The sequence below is a fragment of the Pelodiscus sinensis genome, chromosome 2 (genome assembly GCF_052426305.1).
Source record: "Pelodiscus sinensis isolate ZL-2025 chromosome 2, ASM5242630v1, whole genome shotgun sequence".
NCBI classification, from domain to species: Eukaryota; Metazoa; Chordata; order Testudines; family Trionychidae; genus Pelodiscus; species Pelodiscus sinensis.
The window spans coordinates 83,020,621-83,038,927 of NC_143053.1; the positions used below are offsets into that span (position 1 = coordinate 83,020,621).

Consider the following 18,307-nt stretch of genomic DNA (forward strand, 5'->3'; position numbering starts at 1 on the left):
TAGCTAGTAAGTGTAGATAGTATTCTTACAAGTTTTTTTTACACCCATTTGCACAAAAAAACCATAAAAACTTTATAAATATGCTTAGGGACTATTCCCATTTCCGGAACCCTTGACAATATGGCTGAAACAAGTCCCTGGCATTTAAAGCATGCCCCTTTTGTGGTGATGCTATTCCACTCAATGACGGGCATTCTGGGTGACTGTTTTGCACTGGTGAGGGATACATCCTGGACAAATGCTCTGTTGTTCTTTCCCCAAGTGGACCCAGAAAGCTCTTTCTACTGGAATGTTTAATGATGGCATCTTCAGAACCAAGGGTAAAAAATCCCATCAAAACAGAGTAGAAACTTTTGGCTAGTGATCTTGTGAGTTGCAGCTCTACAGACCACTGCTTTTACCTAGAATTTGATGTAACAAAAAGTAATACTGCATTCTGTCTTCCCAAGTCTGAACTTTTCCTCACATGCTGAGCGAAAGAGTATGAAAGGCAATTTAATAGTGCCAACTGGTGATTTCGTCTATAACATTTACTCTAAATCAAGGGTTTCAAAAACCCTTGTGACATCAGTAGGTGGGGTCGTGGCAATCCCTAGTGAGTGGAGGCCACACCATGTGCTGTGCTTGTGAGGTCAATCTGTGGAGAAGACATAATTTTGCCGTACAAAAGGGCATCTTCAGATGGAAATAATTCATTAAAACGAGGCCATACTGGCGAAAAGTTTGAGAATTGTGACCTTAAATATTCAGTAAACTTTTTATTCATGAACTATACAAACTTTTTTTTTTTTTTTTTTTTAAATAAAGGATGAATACAACAACCATACAGGAAATGATTTGGTGGGCAAGATAATAGCTGTAATTAAGAGTTCCAGTGAAGAAGATGCAGAGATCCCACTCTTTCAGGGGAAAGTTAAAACAATTGAGTTTCCATTTAACAGAGGATCTGCTGAAATTGTTGTAAGTGTTTTAATCACAATGAAAAATGTATTTGTATTTGTAGGTGTAACAAGGGGTGCTCTGGTGGGACATCACTGAGAGTATGTAATTCAGGATAAACTGCTTAGAGACAGGGCTGCCACAACCAAGATTGGGGTTCCTCCACTATAAAGCACACCTAATAGTCAAAAAGAATTTGTTTCACCATACTGGTTAACAAGAACATATACGAGCAATTCCCTCAGACACTCCAGTCCAAATTGTATCACCACTAGTAGCCTACCTTATGCAAGTGATAGGTTATGAAAAACAGTCTCATCAAATAAAAATTCTTCTAATTCCAAAGGACCAGCTATGTTCCCAGGTCAATGTAACTTAGATCTTACCCATAATACACACTTAAGCCAATTCTTATTAAATACACTAATTTTAAAAGGAGTATTGGTAAAAAGATTAATATGCATACAGACATGAGTTCAGTTGTGAAGGTTCAAATATCTAATAGAGTTGTTGATCTTGTAGTTGTAAAAAGTTTGTTTAGAATGTACTGCATGGCTGTAGTCGAAAATTCCAACATCCTGTTCAGGGTGTACTAGCTTTGGGATCTCAATCCTTATGGTTTAGGATTCCCCTGCATGAAACCTTAAGCAAGTGGTAAGCAGCTTGTGGGCCACAGGCAGCCTAGCCTGGTTCCACCTGTAGCCCATGGACCCCTGGCTGCCACCCTCTCCTATGTGTCTTGTGGTCATTGGGGCACTTTTGAGGGAGCCACCAGTTGCTTGAATCAGCTGTTTGCAGTATTCTAGCTCTGAGAGGGAAGTGGAGGAGCAGGTAAGTGTGGGGCTCTGGTGCCCCAGTGCGCGAGAGGTGCATAGGAGCAGGGGGACAGACAGAAAGACCACAGGACAGCAAGTGGAAGCCCTATGATCTGCAGGCTACTGCAGCCCACTGTGGTGAAAGAGGGCCACTCACACAGCCCACCCATACCAATGGTTGCCCATCCCTCCCTTAAGCAGATATGAGATATTGTAATTGTTTGTTATAGGGGCATCAGGGTATTTTGGGATCTTGCAGCTTTTACCATGAACATTCAAGCAGATATGAGATAAACAGGATCAGCACCAATTTTCCCTCCAATTAGTCCATCTGTGTGGAATAAATTTTGTTGTCTGTGCACCAAGGCATATACAGATATGCACCACCAATAGAAACATATGCTGCCAGTTGTGGGCACTCTGCCAATCAGCTGAGCGGTACCTGAATTTCTCCAGGGCGGCTGCCCAAGAGTTCAGCTTACAGGGTGTGTCTAGACTACATCCCTTTTTCAAGAAAGGGATGCAAGTTAGGCACGTCGATATTGCAAATGAAGCCGGGATTTGAATTTCCCGCACTTCATTTGCATAATGGCAGCCACCGCTTTTTTCTAAACAGGGCTTTTTCGGGGAAAAACCCAACAGTTTAGATGGGGATCTTTCGAAAATAGAACCCTTTTTCGAAAGATCCTGTAAACCTCTTTTTTTGTGGAGTACAAGATCTTTCTAAAAAGGGTTTTATTTTCGAAAGATCTCCGTCTAAACTGCTGGTGGGAGTTTTTTCTGAAAAAGCCCCATTTAAAGAAAAAAGCGGTGGCTGCCATTATGCAAATGAAGCGTGGGAAATTTAAATCCCGGCTTCATTTGCAATATCTACGTGCTTAATTTACATCCCTTTCTCGAAAAATGGATGTAGTCTAGACATACCCATAGGGAACAGTGGTCAGGACCAAAAGGCTTTCTATGCAGTCCTTGGTTAACAATAGTTTTTTGATGCAAACTTCAGTTTCCCAAACATCATGGTAATTAACATAAGGTAATTTATCCATTCAACAGTTTCAGAAACTTTAGAGATACATTTTGACAATGATGTTGTTTCACCCAAGATTTATCTAAATGTTAATATTCCTTTTTAAATCTCTGAATCAACAGTTATAGTGATAGACAGGAACTGTTTTTTACATGGTTAGATCTATAAGTAAACACACACAAGTAGTATTGCCTCTAATTTATAATGATATTGGAGTTTTCCCCTTCCAAGTTCTACCCTAACTAGCATTGAATGGTCTTAATTATCTCTACTTGTTTAAGCATTTCTGGCATGTGTCCTTATTGGCACAACATTTGTTGCAACTATGTAACAGTGCTATCAACAATTTTTTATGGTCATATTATAATTTTATGGTCATATAATCAGATGTCACATTAGGTAACATTTTAGTAATTTGAAGTAAATCTATATTTTTAATGTAATACCTTGTTCTTTTTCATAGATGTAATAGATTTTAAGGCTAGAAGAGGCCAGGAAACTAGCTATTCTGATTTCCAATATGTCAGAGGCCATCAGATATCAGTTATCTGTGTATTGAGCTCAATAATTTGTCTTGTAAACATCAAGAATCCACCACTTGTCTTGGTAGTTTCTTCCAATGGTCAGTTATCCTCATTATTCAAAATGTGTGCTTTATTTCTAATTTGAATTTTCCTGGTTTCAGTTTCTAGCTGTAAATTCTTGTTACACCTTTCTACACTAGATAAGAGCTCTTTTGTGCCTGGCATTTTCCTCTCATAAAGATTACACAGACTCCTGCTGACGGTGTAGACCTGCTCATCCCCATGTGAGTCCACGCTGCCTCATCCCCACCCTTACTGGCAGTGGCAGCGGGGAAGGTGCAGCAGGACAGCTCTAGCTTACACAGCACTGCTCTTCCGCCATGCCGTTTCCTTCTGTGGAGTGCTGAGGAGCAGTGTGGCCAGAGTCACCTTGCTTCATCTTTTCTACTGCCTCTGTCAGTGAGTGCACAGGGGGACAGCACAGACTCTTGTTTCCGGTACTGGCCCTCCAGCCTGGTAGCCCCCTGCCAGCTGTTGGAGGGCCCCTCCCGCCCACTTTGTGTTGCCCTTGGAGGAGGATGCTGGTGTTAAGATGTTCCCCACCTTTTACCCCCTCCACTTCTGTATCCCATCTCCACAGAGCAAGGGCAGACACTACAGGGCGTCAGGAGTTAGGACCAAAAGAGTTTACAGGCAATTGCTGCTGTATCTAGACCAAGCAGCTTTCAGACTGATGACTACCAATCTACTATAAGGGAGGCAGCGTACTTAACAAGGCAACACACCTCTCTCTGACTCACACACACACAGTCACCTCCAAACATATGCTTATATCTTATTTTGTTGTTGCTACTTCTTGATACTTTCAAAGTGCTGCTGTTTGAATGTTTTGCTTGGTCCTATGCATTTCATAATTTTTATTTTTGTCTTAAACTTAAATATAATTATTTGAATAGCAAGCTCTAAAATGCCTATCCTCCTGGCTGGCGTTGTTATCCCTATGATAACTTTTTAAAAATACGTATTATGTCTAGGTTTTTGTTTCTACTGCTGGCTCGCACCTGTATATTACCACGATATGGTGAACATGGATGGAAAAAAACTATAGGGAATGCTGGTCTACATTGCAGCTTACGTCCCAGCTCAGATATGCTTGTGCTTGGCTAGCTAACACACTAACACTGTGGATGCTATAATACTGGAAGCAACTCAGGCTTGCCCATCTGGCCCCTTACACGTGTCTTGGGTGGTTGGCTAGCCCAGGCTGCTACAAGTGCCTCTGCTTCCACACTACTGTTTTTAGTGTGCTAGGAAGTCCATCTATCTATGCTGGGAGGCATGCTCTCAGCTGCAAAGTAAAAATACTTCTGAGGGCTGGTACTCTGATGGAGAGCCTGTGTTGAAGTCCATGCCACTTATGAGCTCATTGAATTTCTCGAAAGTTTATATTCTATTTCTTCTTGTATTAGTGGCTGTTAAAAGGTGGCTCTCTTGTCTGATTATGTAACATTCTCTCAACAGTGCATTTCAACATTAGATTTATTGTGATAATAATTTAGCATTTTTCCCATACTTTAAATTTTTTTATTATGTGTTATTTAAGTTTTACCTTTACTAATTTTAATTCTACATCATGCGTGGTGGCTGTGGTATTTGCTGTATTAAACTGTAGGGAAAGATGAGGAGTTTTTTAAATGAGAAATTATTGAGAAATGGGATTCAATTGTTTGGACATGGGCTAATTTTTCATCTTACAGAAAGTGCCTTTAAATAATAAAACGAATTCTCTATCATAACACTTTGTTAATTCACTTGGGATCTACTGTCTATTTCCATAGTAACAGCAGCAACTTTAGCTCAGCATTGGGAGTTAGACACTTTTCTTGCCAGGGTTTATATATTTGGCCTCGTTCCCCATTGTGTTTGCATTGTTTTCACATTAAACCAATGCATGTTAATACTTCCAGAAAAATTTTATTTGTGGGAAAGAGTACAAGGTATTTTTTTAATGTTCACATTTAATTTAAAAAATGCAGTAAAAAATAAAGCTGATACTTTAGGCCTTAACCTTAATTCACATTTTTATTGATAAAAGAAATCATAAATATTGTTAATTAAGGATAAAAGATAGGTGTCAATAAAATTCTGAAGTCGGTATTTAAGACTTTATCCATATTTTATAAGTAGTATTTAGCCATGTGAGATTTGGACTAAGATAATTCTTAAATCAGATTTTATTTCTTCTATTACACTTCTACATGTCTCATAAGATGTATACCTATATGTGTATATTTGTCTTTACAGAATCTAGTGCTGGCAGAAAATAGTCCTGGAAGAGATAGCACTGAATACATTCTTGAATTTGAGCCAGACTTACCAGCTTTGACAAAACCTCTGGAACCATACCGTCTGTCTTTCATGTTTTATAATGGTGAGTTTCAAACATAGCTTCAAAATATTTCTCATTCTCTCATTTCTAAAGTTTGACCTCTATTTCTGTCTTTCCCCTCCCCCCCCCCTTCCTCCCCTGCAATTCATAAAGTTGGTTTTGGGCATCTTTTCTCTCCATCAAGCTACATGGCTTTTTTAATAGGTGCTTTTACTAGTATTATTGACACAGTGTTGATATGTTTAAAAAAACCTCAATTTTATTTATTTAGATTTTAAGAAACAGCAGCGGATGGCAACACTTACAAGAGAGAGAGATGAACTATCTAAGTCAATTGCTGTATACAGAAATATGTTTGATACCACTGAGCAGCTTATTACTGAAATAAAATGTAAGTCGTAATTTATATGTATAACTTTAATGTTTTAACTATATAAAATAACTTTCTCAGGTAGATAGCTAGCTTTTTTTCTTACTATGATTTTGACATGAGGAGATAGTAAATAGCAAAACTGAAAAATGAGGAAATAAAACGTTCATTTCATTTTAGGGGGGAAAATTGTGTTGCATTGGGAGAAAGGTATCTGGTTATTTGAATAAGTGTAAATAAAAAATTTTGCAGTTACCTTCACATGAAGCAAAATTCTTTAGGACAACATTTTCTAACCTAAACATGGGCACTGAAATCACTGGCCTAATTTTCACAGCTTCTTTTCATTTCTTCAGAGAGAGCTGCAGGTGCTCTGCTGGAAATCATACTATCTATTTAGCTCCATAAATAGAAATGTTGAGACCTAACTTAAAGCCAACATTTTTAGAAGTGGATACAGTAAAACTCCGATGGTCCGGCATCTGATGGTCCGGCACTCCTGATGGTCCGGCACCATCAGGAACCCGGAAGTGCTCCGGGCAGCCGGACCATTGGAGCTGCTCTGCCCCCAGCTTCCCCGATTCAGCCGCTGCTAAAACTGATCAGCGCTGAATCCAGGAAGCAGGGGGCAGAACAGCTGGAGTGCTGCCGGGTAGGTCCAGTAGCACTGCCCCTCGGGGCTGCGGGACCAACCCAGCAGCACCCCAGCTGTCCCGGATTCAGCCGCTGCTGAAATTGACCAGCGGCTGACTCCAGGAAGCCCGGGGCAGAGCAGCTCTGCCTCTGGCTTTCTGGAGTCAGCCGCTGATCAGTATCAGCAGCGGCTGACTTGGGGACACCTGGGGCAGAGCAGCTGGGGTGCTGCTGGGTTGGTCCAGTAGTGCCGAGGAGCGGCGCTGCGGGACCAACCCGTCAGCACCACAGCTGCTCTGCCCCAGGCGTCCCCAAGAGCAGCTGGGGTGCTCACGGGTTGGTCTCGCTGCACCAAGGGTCGGCGCTACCGGACCAACCCAGCAGCACCCCAGCTGCTCTGCTGCAGGCGCCCCCGATTCAGCTGCTGCTGAAACTGACCAGCAGCGGCTGAATCGGGGACTCCTGGGGCAGAGCCGGACTATCAGAAGGGAGGGCTATGAAGAGGTCTGGGGTAGCATCCCCCCACCCCACCCCAGACCCCTCATAGCCCCCCCTTCTGATAGTCCAGCATACCTGATAGTCCGGCACCCCCTGGGTCCTAAAGGTGCCGGATTATCGGAAGTTTACTGTACTAAAGTTTTATAATGTCATTTTTCTCCCGCATTCAAGCAAGCACAATATCCAAAAGTATGAATCTGTGTGTGTGTGTGTGTGTGTGTGTGTGCGCGCGCCTTCAGAAAAAACATCAGTGTTTATAAAAAGTGATTAAAGAAGAAGCTGTCAAATAGATATGTAGGGAAAGCTTGCATGAAAGAGTGAGATAAATAGTAAAAGCATACTTGTACACTTTTGCATATTCTTAAACTTACTTTGTTTAGATCAACCTTATTGTTTTATATGCCACATATTTTGAACACTTCCTCTCTAATATAATATAATACTTCCGCCTAATATAAAAGTAAATGAAGAATATGGATACATTTTAAGAAATGTTTGGTTGTTGCAGTGTTAAGATAAAGGTAAAATTCCATAGGTGTAGTTCTAATATGGGCTCTCAGTGCAAAGATGGATTCTAATACTTGTGGTAGAGGAAGTTTTAGGAGCATTCTCAGATTTCAGCTATTTCCATCTGTGCTAGAATATGAATTGAAGTTGAATACTATGCACTATTTTTACTTAGCTTTGATTTGTTGGATTATACAGAGAATAAAACAGCACAATTGTTGGTTTAATTCTTCGTTTTCAAAGCTGTTTCAATATAATTGAGAAGGACTTATTTGAAGAGAAATATTTTGCAGTCTGACCAAGCACAGAAGCTATTGTGATCAAATCTGAGGTGTGTTCAGTGTACATTGGAAAGCAATTGTAATGGAAATATCTCTGACTAGGAGAAGGAATACTCCTAGAAGAGCACTTATTGGGTAATATATTTTCCATTCCTACATTACATACCACACTAAATGTTGAATTGTTAAATTGTTTCAGATCAGGCTCAGGAAGCTGAATCAAGAGAGTCTCACCTGAAGAATGAATTGAAAAAGCATCACATTGATATTCCACAGACAAACACAGTATGTTTTTTTAATTTACTTTTTAATTATTTATTTCACAACCAGAAAAATATTTAACACTGTAGAAATGAAGCCAACTGTTCATTTCTGTTAAGTCAAAGATTCAAATAAAATGGGTAGAAATTTGGAGATAAGTATGTATGGATTAAAGTGTAAACTTATTGGGTCACTTACGTGAAGTAGTGCCAAGCTATGCTTTACCCCTTACATAAAAAAGCTTTCATTTACTATTCTGTCAATATGCCTGAGCAGAGATTTGAAAGGACTGTTTGAGGATGAGAAGTTAGCTGTGTTTGTCCATATTAGTGATGTAAAATCCCATTTAGTTAACCAGTTAAGTGATTTAACGGGGTGAAGGGGGAGGTGCCTGGAGCAGTCCCCTGCCCTAGTCCATATGTATTCCTTGCCCCATATCCCTAGTCCATATGTATTCCTTGCTTCTTGGCAAAAACTACCAATAGAACTACCAGTTGTAGGGATCACTATTTATAGTGTTATAGAGATGGGTATACATTTCACACATTACTGACCAAAGCTTAATTTACATTAGAAATTTAGAGATTCTGTAAAATATCTCCTCTTATCAGTTTCTCTGAAAATTCTCTTTAAAGCCGTGGTCACCAACAGATCGATTGCGATCGACTGGTCGATCGCGAGGTGTCCTGTCCACCCCGCCCCCATTTCCCTCTCACCCCCAAAAAGCCCCACTACCTACCTCCAGTGAAAATGGAGGTAGTGTAGGCTTCCCAGGGATGGACAGAAGTCCCGCAGCTTAGCGCCACTTCCGGCGATTCCGGAAGTAGCACTAGCTGCTCTGCTGGGTGTACTGCGGGAGGGAGCATCTGCTCCCTGCACCACACAGGAGGGATGAGTCAACCCCGGGTGAGACGCGTACGCGCGCGGGGGTCGCCCACGGGGGAGGTGCGCGCGGGGTTTTCCTGCACCGGGGGGTCGACCCCAGGGCAGGCGTGCGCGCACGGGACTTCCCTGCGCTGCGGGTGGGTCAGGCCCGGGGCAGGCACACGCTGGTTTCCCTCTGGGGGCGGGGGAATCCTGGGAGGAGGCATATACAGGGGACTCTCTGCCTCCACTGGCACCCCACTCCCCAGCCACAGAACTCTGTCCCCACTCCCCTAACTCTGTCCCCACTTCCCTGTCCCTAGCCACAGAATTGTCGCCACTCTCCTGTCCCTAGCCACAGAACTCTGTCCCCACTCCCCTCCCCACTCTCCGAATGCTGTCCCCTCTCTCCCGTCCCCAGCCACAGAACTCTGTCCCCACTCTCCTGTCCCCAGCCACAGAACTCTGTCCCCACTCCCCTGTTCCCAGCTACAGAACTCTGTCCTTATTGCTGTCCCCACTGGCACCCTGTCCCCAGCTGCAGAAACCTTTCCCCACTGGCACTCTGTCCCCTGCTGCAGAACCCTGTCCTCTGCCCTCCTAGCACCCTGTTCCCTCTCCCCTGCCCCCAGCCGCAGAACTCTGTCCCCACAAAATGTATAATTATAAATGCTTCATTTTAGATTTAAATAGCATGAATAAAAAACAGACCATTTATTTCATAACTATAAACACATGATTTTAATTTTATACATCGCATAATTTAAAAATAAACTGTTTATCAGAGTCTGTAAGTAAGGGCTGGGGATAGCAAATGATGGACTGGAGGAGAATAGAAAGGGGCGGGACTTCAAGAAAGGGGCGGGGCGGTAGATCTTCACCTGTTCTGAGATTTAAAAAATGATCTTGGGTGTAAAAAGGTTGGAGACCACTGCTTTAAAGAATCTGATGAGCTCTTGCATTTATTAAAGTTTTGAGTTCACTATTGAAATAATGTAATACGGAAATGGAGGCTATAATGAAAGTAATACTTCATCACTAAACCAATAAAATTAAATGTTGTTCTATGCATTTAACAGTCTGGCCAGTAAATTTTCCCGTTTGTTTAGTCTTTAGGCAAAGGGCTTAATTGCACCCTTCTAAAATTTGTTCTGCCCAATCAGATACAATCCTTCCCTCTGGCTCTTACACTTTCTTCAGTTCCTCCTCTTGGCTTAAAAAGGCACTTTCATTTCCTCATGAAACTAGGGTTGCCAGATGGTTTCAACAAAAATACCAAACACCCCCTCTCCCCCCCAAAAAAAAATGGGGAAAAAATGCTGTTGAAGGGGGGGGGGGAAATGGGGAGGAGGGAGACCAAAGTTGTTGAGCCAAAAAAAAAAGGACCCCAAGAGTTAAGCAAAAAAAAATTTATAAAATAAAACAGCATGGTCCCTTTAATTGTGTCCAGAGTCAGAATAGGGATAGGAAGAGAAGAGGTTGAGTACTAAGACCCAGGGAAGGCATTGCTTCCCCTTGCTCAGGTCTTTAGGTTTTTTGCCAGCGGCCATCTTGTTTTCTTGGTCGAGCCAGAAGGGAGCTTCCCGGCGGAATCAGGTAAGGTGTGGGTGGGGGGGGGGGGGGTTGTGCGGGCCCAGTTGCTGAGTGTGTCATAGGGTTGCTAGGTGTCCAATATTTTCCCCTTCTGGCAGGCGGTAAAACCCAAAAAATACCGGATATTTTAGGTGTCCAGTATTTTCTGAATTTTTTTTTACTGGACAGAGGGCGAAAATACCAGACTGTCCGGGTCAATACCGGACACCTGGCAACCCCACATGAAACAGTCAACTTGTCTGACAGCCATACTAAGTCTGGTCCAGATTGCTGACTGCTTCATAGCTGAAACCTGATTACTGCTTAGTAAAATCTTTTTCTACAAGATGAGATGATGTGCATTTGTTAACTCTCTGTCTTATTTTACAGTTGCAATATGTTGATTCTCTCATAAAACAAAAGTTATCGGAGCAGGAAGGAGTAAAGAAACATCCAAGAAGATCATGTACCCTTTCAAACTATCCCAAAGACAGTCAGGATATTTTAGGGAAGGTGAGTTTTAATAATTTTCTTAATTCCATGATAAGATTCGACCTGTTCAGTTAATAAGCTCCTAAACGAGTTACTAAGTAACCTCCGGGAAAGCAATCCCTAGAAAGGCATGCAAAGACCATTTCATAAATTGCAGTTATGGAAATGACTGAGCCTTCAATTGAAGAGGCATTGTGGTTAGTAGGGAAAAACAAAAGTGATCTTCCAACAAGTATTTACTTCTGTTGTACAGATTGCACATTTAGCACAGATTGAGGATGACAAAGCAGCAAAGGTCATCTCTTGGCATATGGCTAGTGATATGGACTGTGTAGTCACCCTAACTACTTCTGCTGCTCGTCGTATCTTTGATGAAACTCAGGGTCGACAGCAAGTCTTGCCTCTTGATTCTGTTTACAAGAAGACTCTCCCAGATTGGAACAGGTAGAAGGAAAAAAAATTCACTTTTCTTTTCATGGGAAACTTTTCCTTTGCTATATTTTTTTCCTAATTTTGTTTAACCTTTATATTAGGAAAATATTCTAATTATAAAATATCTTTACATTTATGTTAATTAGCAGGAATGTAGCTTAAAATCTTAAGTAATAGCCCATCTTTGTAAATTTAACTTTGTATTGTTACTTTCTAGATTTTATAAGAAGCTTTTCTTTTATAGTACTGGAGACAATAAAAACATTCTTGGATAATATTATGGCATATAGAATTAGGTATTTGGACTTACCACATAGTACTTTGAGATGGAATAAACCCTAACTTTTTCTGTTCTAATTATGAGCACATTCCCAGAAATTATCTGTAGTCATTCAGATTACTATACTGATCCATTTCTTGGAAAGAGAAAATGCAGTATAGGATTTCAGATATACTCCCAAAAGAAATTAAATAATCAGTTTAAATAAATAACATTATATGCATTTGCTTTTTAAACACACTTGTACTTAAGTATATTGGGGGGGGGTATGGGAGATAAAACAAAAAACAAGGTCCAGATCTTCAGCTGTTTATAAAACAGTGATACAAATCTGGCCTATAAAGGACTGTTACATTCAAAGTCAGCTCAGTTCGATTCTTCTTTGAGTAGTGTCCCTGTGGGTGCTCCACGTTAGGTGTTTTGGAGCCCTGCACTTCTAGTTGGAGACTTTGGTAGCAGTGCCCTGATTAGCCACATTTGTCTAACAGCCTCTCCGAGAGGCTACTGAGGGGATACAACCAATCCTCCTCAGTTTCTTCTCTACCACCCTTGGTTTTGGAGCAGCACCCTTTTCTGTTTTCACTCTCTTCTTTATCTCAGTTAACTCCATGCCTGCTGAAGGAGGTGAGTTTTTATTTATTTACCATACTGCAAACTCCCTATTAGAGGCAGTTAATCAAGAAAGCCATAGCAAATGAAAAACTACCACTTATGACAAAGATTGGAAGTGCCTACACACCTTTGGCAAGAAAGCCTATTCATCAGCAACACTCCAGTTTCTCAGAGCAAACTACTCTGCATTTCTGGTCAAATACACACACAACATTTTTTTTTCTCAGGTGTCATCTTTTATTTATCACATCCAGCTGATAAAAAGGAAAAATATAAGGCTGATCTAGCTGAAAGATTCCTCATTCCCAAAACTGTTTTGCAGGCTTCTCTAGACTCTGCTGACATGGCAGCTTGTTCCATTGCCACGTCCTTTGTCATACAGAGGGCTTCATGGGATCCATCTTTCCAGCTTCCCCAGGGAGGTCCAGGCAACAATAGAGGACCTACTTTTTGAGGGGTAAAAATTATTTGAGAAAACTGACATCTACTCACAGACCTTGAAGGACTCCCATGAAACACTAAAACTTCTTGGTATCTGCATTCCTGCAAACAAAAAGAAACAGGGCTGATTCTACAACCAACAATTCGGCCATGTTCCATACACTTGGCCTCCGTGACACTTATGATCAATGCCACAAGCAACATCAGATGAGACGCCATGAGATGCCAGATCAAATACTGCAGCTCAGCCATCCACTTCTAGGTAAACATTTTGAAATGTTGGTTAAGGACACACGAGCCCCACCTTCCCCAATCCCAGAGTCCTATCCAATCTCCAGCCTGTTTGGAGGCAGCCTTACACCATTTTACCCAGTATGGAGAACTAGCTCCACAGACAAGTGTGTTCTGGAAATTATGCAGAAAGGCTGTTCCATGCTGATTCTTTCCATTCTGTCTACCCACATCACTTCCCCTGTCCCTTTTCAGGGACCACTCTCACAAGCATGTGTTACAGCAAGAAATACTCCATCTCCTGCAATTAAGTGCTGTGGACCCAGTACCAGTTCAACATAGAGGTCAGAGTTCCTATACAGACTGCTTCCTCACCCCTAAGAATACAGGTGGATGGCAGCCCATTCTAGACCTATGCAAACAAGTTTGTGAGAACACAGCACTTCAAGATGATAGATAACTCTAGCAACCATACTTCTGGCATGGGAGAAGAGTGATTGGATCTTAGCCCTCGACCTACAGGATGCTTATTTCAATGTCAGCATCCACCCAGTGCACAAGAGACTCCTATGATTCACTCTTGGCAACCTATTCTGTCAATACAAGGTACTTCCCTTCCGTGTTTCTATGACCGAAGGATTTTTTTCCAAAATACTGGTTGCAGTTACCAGTATTATGCATCTCTAGTGGGATTGGGGCACATTTGAACAACAACACTATCTAGGGCCAACAATAGGAATCAAATCTCTGCATAAATATCCTGGAGCTTTGAGCAGTTTCAAATACTTGTCATCACTTTCTCCCTCTAAAACTGTCTAAATTCTAAGAATAGTGGTAGAGATGTAGCCGTGTTAGTCTGGGGTAGCTGAAGCAAAATGCAGGACAATGTAGCACTTTAAAGACTAACAAGATAGTTTATTAGATGATGAGCTTTCGTGGGCCAGACCCACTTCCTCAGATCAAATAATGGAAGAAAACAGTCACAACCATATATACCAAAGGATACAATTTAAAAAAAATGAACACACATGAAAAGGACAAATCACATTACAGAACAGAAGGGGGATGGGGGGGGGGGGAAGGAAGGTGAATGCCAGTGAGTTAATGATATTAGAGGTGGGGAAGGGGAAATGTCTGTGAGTTAATAGTATTAGAGGTGATAATTGGGGAAGCTATCTTTGTAATGTGTAAGATAGTTGGGGTCTTTATTAAGTCCGGTGTGGAGGGTGTCGAATTTTAGCATGAATGCCAGTTCAGAGGATTCCCTTTCAAGTGCAGATTTGAATGTCTTCTGAAGTAGGATGCAGGTTAGCAGGTCATTAAGACTGTGTCCTTTCTGGTTGAAATGACAAGAAACTGTTTTCTCTTTGTGATCTTGTCTGATATCTGTTTTGTGGGCATTAATCCTTTGGCAAAGTGTCTGAGATGTTTGTCCAATGTACATAGCAGACGGACACTTTCGGCACATGATAGCATAGATTATATTTCTGGATGCGCAGGAATATGTGTTCTTGATCTTATAACTCACTTGGTTAGGTCCAATAATGGTATCAGCAGAATGAATATGTGGACAAAGCTGGCAAGACATTCAAATCTGCATCCTTCCTCCCTGGAAACCAGAATGCCACTGCAGACCACCTCAGCTGGAACGTCTCACAGACTAATGAATGGGAAGTAAACACACACATACTGCAAACTATTTCATTAATGGGGATTCCCATCAATAGACCTCTTACGGTGCTTCAGCCCCCCTCCCGCCCCCCGCTCTAACCCAATACCCTCCCTTTCCCCCAGAGCCAGGCATTCCCAGCCTCACCCCTCCCCCAGAGCCAGGCACCCCATCACTATCCTCTAACCCAATCCCCCTTCCCTCCCTCAGAGCCCAGCACCCGCAGCCACCTCTTCTCCCCCCTGCCCCAACCCCCAGAGCTAAGCATAGTCAGCCCCTGTTTTAACCCAGTACCTGGGTCCCGGAGCCACCACCACTACCAAGCGCTTCTCTCTCCAAGCACTGGGGGTGGTGTTCAGAATGGCCGGCTGTGAGAGCAGTCCAGGTGCGCAACTCAGAACTACCAAGAGCCTAATTTCTTTAAGCAAAGAGCCACATGTGGCTCTAGAGCCACGGGTTGGCCACCCCTGAACTAACCCATTCAGAAGGACTCCTAAGCTCTTTGTCTCCACCGTGCGATGATCTCAGGGAAACAGCATCTCCAAGCAGAGATTGTTTAAATGGATAGCCAACTGCATGTGCTTGTGCTTCAAACAAGTCCAGACTCCTGTCTTCATCAGAGTGCATTCTACATGTTCCATCTCCATGTTTATGACCTTCCTACGCAATGTTCCCTTTGTGAACATATGCAAGGCATCCACATGGGAATCAAATCTCACATTTGAACAGCACTATGTCCTCTAACAGTACACTGCAGCTGACGGTAGAATGGGCAGAGCTGTTTTGTCTGCAGCCTTCCAGCCTGATCTGAAGCCCCTACCGTCCTAGAGTACACTGCTTAAAGTTACCTGAGTGGAGCACGCACAGGGACATCTCTGGAAGGAGAAGAGGAGGTTACTCACCTATGCAGTAACTGATGTTCTTTAAGATGAGTGTCTCTTGGGTGCTCCACTACCCACCCTCTTCCTCTCTACTTTGGATATTATACTTGTCCGCTGTAGAGAAGGAAATGAGGAGCTGGGACCACAAACGTGCTCTTTATACTCTTGACAGCTTGTCAGGCAGGCAAAGCGCGCGCACAGCCTGGGGAAATGACACTGCTGAGAGAAAATCTAGGGTCAAAGGCACTGGGATGCACCCTGACCTCAGTGGAGCACCCACAGGGATGTTCATCTTGAAGAATGTCAGTGTCTGCATAGGTAAGTAACCTCCTCTTCTCATACCTGACCCAGATGTCTGTCACATCACAAACCTTTCCCTTCCCTCCTCACCTACTGACACAAGATGCAGAACTCTTCTATCACTTCAACATTACGGCCTTTTATTTCAAGGCATGACTAATCCAAGGTTGACAGAACTCAAAAGATGCTGCTCCAAGGAGGTCCAAGACTTTCTATTTAACAACTAACATCTCTTCACATAAAAAACATATGCACGAAAGTGGAAAAAATTCTCCATTTGGTGCCGAGACAAGCAAATCACTCTACAATTGACCTTCTTACATACTATTTTTGATTACATATTGACGTTAAATAAATCTGTCGTCTTAAGTAACTCAAAGTGTACTTATCTGTCGCCACCACCTGTCATGCTCAGGTGAATGGACTCAGTGTCTTCACCCATCCACTCACTAAGATTTTCTCAAGGGTATTGAAATCACTTATCCCATATTAAAGGACCCAATCTTTTTCTGCATCTACTGTTTACAGACCTTTTGAACTGCTAGCAGCCTGCTTGTTACTACACTTATCCATGAAGGCTGCCTTTTTCACATCAGCATAAAGGGTGGGAGAACTGGCTGCTCTAATGGCACACTCACCTTACACCATGTTCCTAAAGGACAAAGTAATCCTACAACCACACACTAAATTCATACCCAAGATTACCTCTCTCTTCCATCTCAATAAATCTGTTTATTCTCCTGTATTCTTTCCTAAGCCACTTGTTGTCAAGAGGGAGGCTTTCCTTCACACACTAGACATCTGCAGAGCTCTATGTAGTGAGAATAAAAACATACAGAAAATCATCCAGGTTATTCATATCTACAATAGGCCAAACCATTTCCAGACAGACTTTCTAAATCAGGGGTGGGGAACCATTTTTGGGTCGGGGGCCACTGACACATGGTAAAACTAGTCAGGGGCCATACACAAGTGAAAAGCAAAAAACAAAAACCCTCACTGACATGGCCTCTGACTGAAACAGAAAGACACTCACCACATTCCCCACACACAACAGAACCTGGGGGCGGAGCCCAGGCTAGTATATTTTGTATGTTCCAGCCCCATAGTGGAGTAGCGGAGGGGCTTGAGCTCCAGTGTAGGCTCCCCAGTGCTGGGGGGGGGTGTAGCCTGCTGAGATACATTTTTCCTATCCTAACCTTTTTTATATATATTTTTAATAGTATGCTAGTAATGCAAGAAGCCTACAGGATCAAACTTGTCTTGTATGATCCAGCTTTAACAGATGTAGGGTGATAGGGTTAAGATTTATTCTTCTTATTTCCCTTGTTATTTTTCCAAGATATGTATTGTGTAAAGATTATGAAAGGCCTTTTGCAGTTAGTCTAATTTTGAGACCATTACTCAGTTTGGCCAGAACAAACATCGGCAGAATGTACAAACGCCAACAAACTGAATCTGCTCACGCCAACAGACTGAGGTGCCCAGATTTCCTTTACCTAACCGCAATGCTTCCCGTTCTTTTCTCTGTTCTGGAAATCAGTCCAAGAAGATGTCATGTCTTTTTGTATGCGTATTCATAGACACCCTTCTCTTTCCTTCCTCCCCCTTCCCCCCCCCCCCCCATCGCAATATCTCTTCCAATCAGTTATAGGTACCTACACAAATCTTAGTGCACCGGGCCCAGTTTTGGTTAAGGGGTTGGACATCTGGAACATTTTGGCGCCAAAAAGGGAATATAGGCCCAGGGATTAAGGAAGGAAGGCTGCTGCGGCTGTCGCTGCTAGAGCTTGCTTCAGAGTTTATACTCTCTTCTCTCAAGGTCAGAAACCAAGTTTTATCTTCTTTCTCTCTTTATATTTTTGTCTTGCTTAATTTATTCTGTGTCTTGCTTCTAAGTATCTCATACTCCACCTGCACCGAGGTCCATCAGGTGAAGGGAGGCTGGGTGCTCCACTACCACCTTCCTCCCCTCTACTGTGGAGTTTGACTTGATCCTCTGGGGTAGAGATGGAACTAAGGAGGTTTGGCTGAGCCCCCAGAGTAGCCTCCTGGAGAGGCATGAGACAGCTGCTGCACATGCGTGGCCAATCAGGGCACTGTTACTAAGTCTCCAACTAGAAGTGCAGGGGGCCAAAACACCTAAAGTGTAGCACCCACATGGACAACCATTTCTCAGTTACTACACAATGTGAGTAACCTTCTCTTCTTTGAGTGCTTACTCATGTCCTTTCAACATAGGTGTATGTGCTCATCACATGCACTGGTGCCACAAGATTTTCCTTCAGC

At 42.5% G+C, this 18,307-nt stretch overlaps 1 protein-coding gene across 1 annotated transcript in view; it reads left to right on the forward strand.

Moving 5' to 3' along the window:
- The window catches only part of SMCHD1 (structural maintenance of chromosomes flexible hinge domain containing 1), a 192,988-nt gene that overhangs the window by 142,877 nt on the left and 31,804 nt on the right, over positions 1 to 18,307 (forward strand). Inside the window, exons 37-42 of the mRNA XM_075920925.2 lie at positions 808 to 960; positions 5,610 to 5,736; positions 5,966 to 6,085; positions 8,183 to 8,268; positions 11,071 to 11,193; positions 11,426 to 11,616. Coding sequence (XP_075777040.2) covers positions 808 to 960; positions 5,610 to 5,736; positions 5,966 to 6,085; positions 8,183 to 8,268; positions 11,071 to 11,193; positions 11,426 to 11,616 — 800 coding nt within the window. The remainder of the gene's footprint in view (positions 1 to 807; positions 961 to 5,609; positions 5,737 to 5,965; positions 6,086 to 8,182; positions 8,269 to 11,070; positions 11,194 to 11,425; positions 11,617 to 18,307) is intronic.